Below are 10,426 nucleotides of genomic sequence, written 5' to 3'. Positions count from 1 at the left end.
AAAATGTGTTGCTGGAAAAGCGCAGCAGGTCAGGCAGCATCCAGGGAACAGGAGAATCGACGTTTCGGGCATAAGCCCTTCTTCAGAACAATATTTTCAGCACATCAGCTTCCTCTATCTCCATCCGTTCCAGCATGCACACCTGCTCTTCAAAGGTTTCATTCACTACAAAGTTTGCTTCTTTCGTAAAGACACGGAAAAAACTCATTTAGGGCTTCCCCTACCTCCTCAGACTCCACACACAAATCAGCCCTACTCTTTCTTTGATCATTCTCTTATTCCTCACATAAGTGTAAAATGCCTTTGTGTTCTCCCTAATCCGTTCTGCCAAGCCTTTATCGTGCCCCCTTCTGGCTCTCCTTGGACCATTTTTGAGCTCCTTCCTCACCTGCCTGTAATCTTCTAGAGCTGAGCTTGACCCTAGCTTCCTCCACCTTATGTAAACTACCTTTTTCCTTTTGACAAGAAGCTCCACCGCTCTCATCATCCAAGGTTCCTTTATCTTCCCACTTCTTGCCTGTCTCAGAAGGACATATTTATTCATCACTTGCAACAACTGTTCCTTAAACACAGTCTCCACATGTCTATAGTGCCTTTATCATGGAACAATTGCTCCCAATCCATGCTTCCTAACTCATGTCTAATCGCATCATAGTTTCCTCTTCCCCAATTAAATATCCTCCCATTTTGCCTAATCCTCTCCTTCTCCAAAGCTATGTGGATCACCATTGTTACCATTATCCATCTGATTTGTCCATATGCAAATTAAAATCACTCAGTGCCCTTCTTACATGCTGTAGTGAGACAATTCTTCATGGGCCGATAGAAAACTCCCATCCGTGACTTCATTAATTTGGTATTCGTTATTGCCACCCAAACTGAATGCACATCATGATCTATTGCACATATATCACTATCAACCACTGGGGATTGATCAGTTCGGTTGGCTTGATGGCTGGTTTGTGATGCAGAGTACTGTCAACAGCACAGATTCAATTCCTGCACCAGTTGAATTTACTATGGAGGACTCTTCTTCTCAATCTTTCTTGTTGTCTGGGAAGTGGTGACCCTCAGGGTAAACCACCATCAGTCATCTTCTGTCTAATGAGAAGTCACAGAAAGTGAGGACTGCACATGCTGGAGATCAGAGTTGAAAAGTGTGACACTGGAAAAGCACTGCAGGTCAGGCAGCATCCAAAGAGCAGGTGAATCGGCATTTCAGGTATTACATCTTCATCAGGAATTGAGGATTCAAAATTTGAACTTAGGCTGTTGTCAGAAGCAACAAATACATGTAGGTTTTTAGTAACAACAAAGTAGCTTTTCAATTTAAAATAACATAACAAAATGGCTTCAAGTTATAATTTGACATGACTCTATGACTCTACGACAGTGTGAACCTGTACTGCTGCTTTGCTGAATTAGCTAAAGTAGAAGATAAGGCAAACAATGGAGTTTTCATAAAATGAATACTGACACATTGAGTGACCATTCGAACTAACCTTGAACTCCTACCATAAGATGGTGATTTACGTAATTAAGAACCCGTTCCCAGGGAATATCATTGGATTATCCTGCTGTCAATCATGTCATCATTTTACAGTTGATTGGTCTTTCCTTGTAATTAAGGCTGTACTGTCTCAAAAAAAACATAAAAGTACTTATTGTTCAAATGTAGTTGTGCAATTTTGCCAAGGAGCACAGAAGCTTTAACCTCTGTGTTGCTGGACAGAACTGAGTCAGGCTGCCTTACTTTATTAAACTAACGACCTAGCTTCATAAATAACGGAATTCCATTGATTCTTTTGACCTATCTTGAACCAAGGGGCCCCTCTGGAGGGGTCCATATCTTCAGAATGAGAAGTCGCCCTATAGTCTGGTAGGACAATGGTGGCCTTACCTTTTTACTAACCTCAGCAGTGGTATTTCACTTTGTTAACAAAGCTACCTCACCCTTTTCCACTTTGTCTAATTTTCTATAACCTTGAAAATTAAGTTTCCAGTACTGGGCACCCTGCAATCTCTATAATATCAAGTTAAGTTAATTTACTTCTCAGAACAAATTAAAGACAAAAAATGCTGGAGATCACAGTGGGTCAGGCAGCATCCATTGAGAAACAGCAAGCTAACGTTTGGAGTCTGGGTGACTCTTCATCATTTATTTCAATTTGTGCTGTCAACTCATCGATCATTATTAATGTTGTATGCATTCAGAAAAAGAGACTTAACCTTTAACTTTTTATCATGATTACTTATTCTGGTTCTAATTTCTGTTGCACTCTTTTGCTTATATTTTCTGCCCCTTCCTGTCACATTTTGACAATCATTTGCTTCTTCATTGCTCTGCAACTTTGCAGTCATTGCATGCAGGTAGGAGATAATTGTGATAGGTCGGTGGGGAAGATGGAGAGGATAGGTGGGAAGGAAGATGGTCAGGTAGGACAGGTCAAGAGGGCAGTGCCAAGTTGGAGGGTTGGATCTGGGATGAGGTGGGGGAGGCAAAGTTTGGAAACAAATGAAGTTGACGTAGGTGCCGTGTGGTTGAAGGGTCCGAAAGCGGAAGATGAGGTGTCCTTCCTCCAATTCGGCAGGTGACTTTGATTTGGTTTTAGAGGAGACCCAGGACTTGCATGTCCTTGGGGGAATGGGATTGGGAGTTGAAGTGATTGGCCACAGGGTAGTGGGATTGGTTGTTGCAAATGTCCCACAGATGTTCCCTGAACCACTCCGTGAGTTGGTGCTCAGTCTCAACAATGTAGAGGAGACCATATCGAGAGCAACGGATACAGTAACTGAGGTGGATGGATGTGCAGGAAAATCTCTGCCAGATTTTAAATGATCCTCGAGGGCATTGGGCAGAGGTGAGAGGTGAAGGTTTGGGCACAGGTTTTGCACCTTGTGTGGTGGCATGGGAAGGTGCCGGGTGTGAACAGTGGATTGGTGAGGAGCATGAATCTAATGAGGGAGTCAAGGAGGGAATAGTCTCGGCAAATGCAGATGGAGTGGGGATGGAAATATATTTTTGATGGTGGGGTTGGACTGCAGGTGGTGAAAATGGTGGAGGATAACGCTGGAGGGGAGGGGAAATTGCAGTCCTGGAAATAGGTGGACATCTGGGGTGTCCTGGAATGGAATTGCTCCTCATGTGAGCAGATATGGTGGAGACGGAGGAATTGGGAGTAAGGGATCACATTTTTACAGGAGGGGTGGGTGGGAGAAGGTGTAGTCCAGGTAGCTGTGAGAGTCGGAGGGTTTGAAATAGATGTCTGTTTTTTTGCCGGTCACCGGAGACAGAGACAGAGAGGTCCAGGAAGGGGAGGGAGGTGTCAGAGATGGTCCACGTGAACTTGAAATGTTAGAGATGGTGAAATTAAGATAAATCCGTTTCAGTAAGAAAATGGGGCTGGTGAAATTAATTGGATAAAGGCTGACAAACCACCAGGACCCCAGAGTACTACAGGATTGGTGGTCATCAAACAAAATTATACAGTTTCTGGGGCAGTTCCTTTAGATTGGAGAGTAGTAAATATTACCCCACAATTTAAAAACCAAGGGAGAGACAAAGAAACAGATCATAACAGTCCAGTTAACCTCGCATCAGAAATGAGGAAAATGCTGGAATTTTATTAAAAAAAAGGATAACAGAACACTTGGAAAACATTAACAGGCAAGTAGGAGGCCTTTAAAAGTGAGATAGCTAGAGTTCAAGGTCTATATGTTCCTGTGAGGGTGAAAGGCAAGGTTGACATGAATAGGAAACCCTGGATGACAAGAGGTCTTGAGGCATTGACCAGAAAAAAGGATGTGAAAGTGAGGACTGTATATGCTGGAGATTAGAGTCGAGAGTGTGGTGCTGGAAAAGCACAGCAGGTCAAGCAGCATCTGAGCAGAATCGATGTTTCAGACATGAGCCCTGCTGAAGGGCTTATGCTCAAAATGTCGATTATCCTGCTCCTCGGATGCTGCCTGACCTGCTTTGCTTTTCCAGCAAAAAAAAAAAAGAGGCCTGGCTCAGGTACAGGCAGCTGGGATCAAGTGAATCCCTGGAGGCATACAGTGGATACAGGAGTTTACTGAGGAAGGAAATCAGGAGGGTGATAAGGGGACACGAGATAGCCTTGCCTGAGAAGATTAGGGTGAATTCAATGAGGTTCTTTAAGTATATTAAAAGAAAAAGAATAACTAGAGAGAGAATAGGGCCCCTCAAGGATCAAAGTGGACATAAACGTGTAGAATTGCAGGAGCTGGGCGAGGTTCTCAATGAATATTTTTCCTCTGTGTTTACCACGGCGAAAGACTTGAAGACTTGGGAACTTGGGGAAGTTAGTGGTGATACCCTGGGGACAGCCCATCTCACAATAGAGATGTTGGATGTATTAGAACGTATGAAGGTGGATAAATCTCCTGGTCCTGACAAATATATCTCCAAGAACACTGCAAGAGACTAGAGAATGAGTTGCAGGGGCCCTTGCTGATATTTTTGCATTATTGTTAGTCACGGGTGAGGTCCTGGAAGACTGGAGGGTAGTAAATGTTGTGCCCTTATTCAAGAAGGACTGCAAAGAAAAACCTGGGAACTATAGACGAGTAAGCTTAACATCTGTGATAGGTAAGTTACTTGAGAATATTCTGAGGGATAAGATACACATGCATTTGGAAAGAGAGGGCTTGATTAGGAGTCGTCAGCATGGCTTTGTCAGTGGGGGATCACGCTTCAAAAATTTGTTACAGTTCTTTGATAAAGTGACCAGGAAGGTTGACAAGGGCAGGGTAGTAGACGTAGTCTATATGGATTTCAGTAAGGCCTTTGATAAAGTTCCACATGATAGGCTGCTCTGGAAGGTTAGATTGCATGGAATCCAGGGCAAGCTGGCAAACTGGATACACAATTGACTTGATGGTAGGAAGCAGAGGGCAATAATGGAAGGATGCTTGTCAGACTGGAGGCCTGTAATTAGTGGGAACCTGAGAGTCAACTTTTTTACAACCGAGGGTGGTATACATATGGAATGAGCTGCCAGCGGAAGTCGTTGAGGCAGGTATATTAACAACATTTAAAAGGCATTGGGACAAATACAGAGATAGGAAAGGTATAGAATTATATGGGCCAAGTCCAGGGAAATGGGGTTAGTGTGGATGGACATTTTGGTTGGCGTGGACCAGTTTGGGCAAACAGGGCTGTCTCCGTGCTGTAGGACTCTATGATTGGAAAAAGCCAGTGTGGTTTATGAAAGGCAAACCATGTTTAACAAATCCACTGGAGGTTTTTTTTAAAGGAGTTAACTAAAAGAACAGATGAGGGAGAACCAGTGAATGTGGTGTATTTGGATCTTCTAAAGGCTTTTAATAAGGTTTCTCATAAGAGGTGAGTGGGCAAAGTTAAAGCATGTGGGATATGGGGTTGTAGTGGATAATATATTAGCACTGGTCAAGAAGTGGTTGACAAAGAGGAAACAAAGAGTTGAAATAAACTGGTTGGTAGTGACTCGTGGGGTACCACAAGGATCAGCACTTGGGCTCCAGCTATTCACAATATAGATAAATGACCTGGATGAAGGAATATTTCCATATTTGCTGATGACACAAAACTGGGCGGGGTTGTGAGAAGGCTGCAAAGAGGATTTAGGGTGCTTTAAATAAGTTAACCAAGTGGGCAAACAAATGGTAGATGGAATAGACCATGCCTAAATATTAAGTTATAAACAGTAAGGAAGAGTATTATTTAAATGGTGGTATTTTGGGAACTGGGCATGTACAAAAAGGATCTGTGTGCCCTTGTACACCAGTCCATAAAAGACGACAGGCAGGTGCAATAAGCAATTAGAAAACCAAATGGTACATTGGCCAGAGGAATTGATTTCAGAAGTAAGGGTGTCTTACTGCAGTTATACAAGGCTTTTGGAAGGATGAGAGGGGATCGGACTGAAACATGAGGAATTCTAACAAGGCTGGACAGACTAGATGCAGGGTGAATGTTTTCCTGGGTTAGTGAGTCTAGAACCAGGGACACAATCTGACGATATGGGGTAGACCATTAAGGACTGAGACATTCAAAGCACAGTGAACCAGTGGAATTCTCCACCACAGAAGGCTGTGGAAGCCAAATCACAATATTCAAGAAAAAGGAGATATTTTTCTAAATTTTAAAGGCATCAAGGAGTAGTGGGAATATGACATTGAGACACAGGAGGGCTGAATGGCCTACTCCTGCTCCTGGTTTTTATGTTTCCATGTTTTGCATTATCAGAGAGAGCACCCAAACCTCCACCAAAAACTCCTCTATTCAACCCTTCAATAACCACTTGCACCTCTGCGTGACAGAGTTTGCAGATCACACATTGGGCTTATCAGCTGTCTCAGAACCCATCAATCCCGAGGAACTGCCGAAGAAGATGTTGCTCTTACTGCATATTGAGAGTCCCATCCCCACACAGACTGCATTAGATAATGGGTAAGCAGGGCAACGTAAATGCTTGCCATCAATGTGTAGAAAACAATTTTTAAAAATTGGTCTTAGGTACCTATGTCTAACTTTAACACTGATCATTATCTCTAATGTTTCTCCCTATCCTGTCCAGAAAGTCTCCATCAATACCTGCAGGTGCCATTTATGACAATGCTGCTCCTTTAACAAGGTCATGTTGTCCTTCATTTTTTTTCTAGAGGGGTTGTAAATGGCAACCTCTTTTGCCTTTGCCTGTCTAGAAAGTGTTGCCACAGGCTTAAATATAAAACCAATGATGAGTGTTTGTTGGAGAAATAATTTTTTTCAATTAACAAGGAATAATAGTAGCCAAAACAATACGCTGCCTTTTCTTTCTTCAATTTCTTCTCATTCAAGATGGAGCCAGTTCTCTGATTAATGTGTTATGGACCAGGCCAGACCTCCTCAAAACATTTCAAGAAGGTAGCCCAGACCCTAACATTTTTTAGGCAGATGTAAGGCAGATGTCCCAGGAGTGATGCAGCTTCAACTAAAACAGAATTTATTTACACACCATTGAATGAAACACAAAAAACAAAATTTAGAATAACACCTATTTGAAAACCCAACAGAAACGATATCCTGCAACGTAACAAAGGGGCTGCTCCAATTTCTTGCAACATACCATAAACACACCCCTTGGCAACATCTTTGAACCATTACGCATGGGGACACCTCCCACCTTGCACATGGCAGGTACTGATGTTACTCAGCCAACGTTGTTGATCTTATAAGTTGCAGGAAAGGATGCCCTGAGGCATAGTACATTGGGAAACCGAGAAAAGGCTATGACACCGAATGAATGGGCACCGCACAACAATCAACAGACAGGAATGTTCCCTCCCAGTTGGGGAACACTTCAGTGGTCCAGGACATTCGACCTTGGACCTTCGGGTGACCACCCTCCAAGGTGAACTTCGGGACAGGCAGCAGCAAAACGTGGCCGAGCAGAGGCTGATAGCTAAGTTCCATACCCACAGGGAGGGCCTGAACTCGGACCTTGAGTTCATGTCACACTACAGGTGACCACCGTTGCATTATACACACAGACACTCCTACACACACGCACACATACAGGCATTCCTATAAACACACGGACACACATACACAGACACACACACACCCACTCCCACACTTACACAGGCATCCTCTCAGAGACTTAGACCACTCTACACTCATGCACACACATATACACTCTCTCTCAGACACTCACAATCCCCCACCCCAAACACGCACACACACTCCCACACTCTCACATGCACCCCCTCACAGACTTAAGATACTCTACACACACATATACACTCTCTCTGACACTCACAACCCCCAACCCAGACAGACACACACACACAGACACAAAGACCCACATGCACACATATTTTGTGGGGTGAATTTGTACTTGCAGAGTTACATTGTACTTTGCTCAAAAACTGCATTAATTCATATAAAAAACTCTGATCTCACTTTTTAGATTAGAATCAATCTAAACATCATGGCATAGACAGAGAACACAGGGGACTAACACCTTCAACATATTGTCTAGCTAACATCAATTGTTACAGCTAACCTGAGAATGCAATTTTTAAAAAAGGTTTTGTGATTTACACATGAAAGAAGTGAAACTATCATTGTATTCGAACAGATGAAAGACTCAACAGACAATCAAGGTATTTTTCAATGTATAATTTCAGTTACAACACACTGTAAATTCTTGCTATAAATTCTGTGCCTTACAATTGTGTCCTCCACAACCACCGATGAAGGAGCGTCGCTCCGAAAGGTAGTGCTTCCAATTAAACCTGTTAGACTATAACCTGGTGTCGTGTGATTTTTAACTTTGTACACCCCAGTCCAACACCGGCATCTCCAAATCTTTGAATCAGGAAACCCTTTGACCCAGCAGCTTTCTTTGATCTTTGTGTCAGACAGACTGCTTGCTAAAACCAAACCAGAAAAAGAAACCCTCAACTGGGAGAATTGGCCATTACCCTTTCATTGTACAATGAAAGCCTTTTTCCTGATTGTTGCCTTAGGCAGTATCTTTTAGTCATTAGCAAAGTCCCTACCTCAGACAAATCAGAACCTCTGCCTTTTACAACCCCTCTAGAAAAGAACTAAGGGCAACATAACCTTGTTAAAGGAGCAACCTCATCACAAATGGCACCTGTGGGTACTGATGGAGATTGTCAATAGACACTTGTAACTAGTTTTCAGAGAATGCCTCATCTCCAGTGCAATTAAATTTATGAATCAAAGTATCTATCCAAAATGATATTACTAGAATCAGGACATAAACATAATGAGTTGAAACAAGCTCTCTCTTCCTGAGACTTGATCTCAAGCATCTTTTCATGTACAACCTCCACCGATGAAGGAGCATCGCTCCGAAAGTTAGTGCTAGAATCCAAGCTAGTGATAGAATCCAAGCATCTTCTTTGAAGTAATCAGCATCCTGATATCTGATATTAAATCCAATAGCCCTGCTTGTACTCAATAATACCATGCCCATACCTACATTTATTACACTTCCACCAACAGCTTTAGACATTGGTGTCACGATCATTACCACAGTCTGTAGCGTTTACACCTTATTACACCTCTACGTACTGCTTCTGTACTTCATACTATGTGCCTTGACATGTAGCCTGGTTGCAGCTTCTATATTTGGAACTTTCTGTTCTTGTGCTTGACCTATTGCATATATTTTTCCTACTGCTGCAGGCTTCTTTCTGGCTTCTTTCTGTCATCATAACCAACTGTATCCCAATAAATTTGTTTCACACCTACTTGCAGTGAAAGACATGCAAATCTGCAGTGGCCCTCACTTCAAAGCATACAGCTCCACAATGACATCCTCCAGTATGTTTCACAAGAGCTTGATGTTCCCTGAAAATATAGAAACATAACATTATACTCTTTCCTCACTAAATAATAGTCATATTGATTACACAGCGTGCAAAACAAACTTAGTGTGAAAGCAAAATGTGGATACTGAAAATCTGAAATGAACACAAAAATGCTGCAAACAAATCAGAACTGCTCACATCATTTATGGAGAAAGAAAGTTAACATTGCAGGTTCTGATGGGAGCTCAAAGGTTTCTCATTTCACAGATACTGCCAGATCTGAGTATTTGCACCATTCAATGCTTTCAGTGTTTTTTTTAATATATATATGTTTGTTGAGCAATTAATATTCACTGTTTCATTGTAGAACGAAGGGTGTGGTGAATACCACAGTTTAAAAGTTATGGGTGTGGGATATATCAGACTGTTACAGTGAGGAGTATCAAAGTATTACAGTGAGTGGTGGGATATACTACAAAGTTATAGCAAGCAGTATCACAGGGTTAAAGTGAGTGTTAGAGTGAGGATTGTGTGGTATATCAGTGCTACAGTGAGGAGTCTGGGTTTATCACAGTATCACTGTTACAGTTAGGAGTATCAGAGTTTTACAGTGAGGAAAGTTACATTATTACTGTGAGGGATCTGTGGTTTATCACAGTATGACAGTGTGGTCCATGACCATGTTACAGTGAAGAATATCAGTGTTATGGCAAGGTGTATCACAGTGTTACATCAAGGAGTCTGGCATTTAATCACAGTATGAGCGTTACTGTGAGGAGCGTCAGAGCGTTACTGTGAGGAGCGTCAGAGCGTTACTGTGGAGGTGCATCAGAGTGTTACAGTGAGGAGTATCAGAGCGTTACAGTGGAGGTGCATCAGAGCGTTACAGTGGAGGTGCATCAGAGTGTTACAGTGAGGAGTATCAGAGCGTTACAGTGGAGGTGCATCAGAGCGTTACAGTGGAGGTGCATCAGAGCGTTACAGTGAGGAGTATCAGAGCGTTACAGTGAGGTGTATCAGAGCGTTACAGTGAGGAGTATAAGAGCGTTACAGTGGAGGTGTGTCAGAGCGTTACAGTGAGGTGCGTCAGAGCGTTACA

The 10,426-nt window shown here is 42.6% G+C and overlaps 1 protein-coding gene across 1 annotated transcript in view; it reads right to left on the bottom strand.

Annotated features, from left to right (window-relative positions):
* The window catches only part of cenpv (centromere protein V), a 63,010-nt gene that overhangs the window by 33,454 nt on the left and 19,130 nt on the right, over positions 1-10,426 (bottom strand). Inside the window, exon 2 of the mRNA XM_043714227.1 lies at positions 9,269-9,367. Within this exon, the coding sequence (XP_043570162.1) occupies positions 9,269-9,367 (99 nt within the window). The remainder of the gene's footprint in view (positions 1-9,268; positions 9,368-10,426) is intronic.

The sequence above is a fragment of the Chiloscyllium plagiosum genome, chromosome 23, assembly GCF_004010195.1.
Source record: "Chiloscyllium plagiosum isolate BGI_BamShark_2017 chromosome 23, ASM401019v2, whole genome shotgun sequence".
NCBI lineage: Eukaryota > Metazoa > Chordata > Chondrichthyes > Orectolobiformes > Hemiscylliidae > Chiloscyllium > Chiloscyllium plagiosum.
This window is presented reverse-complemented; position numbering and strand designations above follow the sequence as displayed.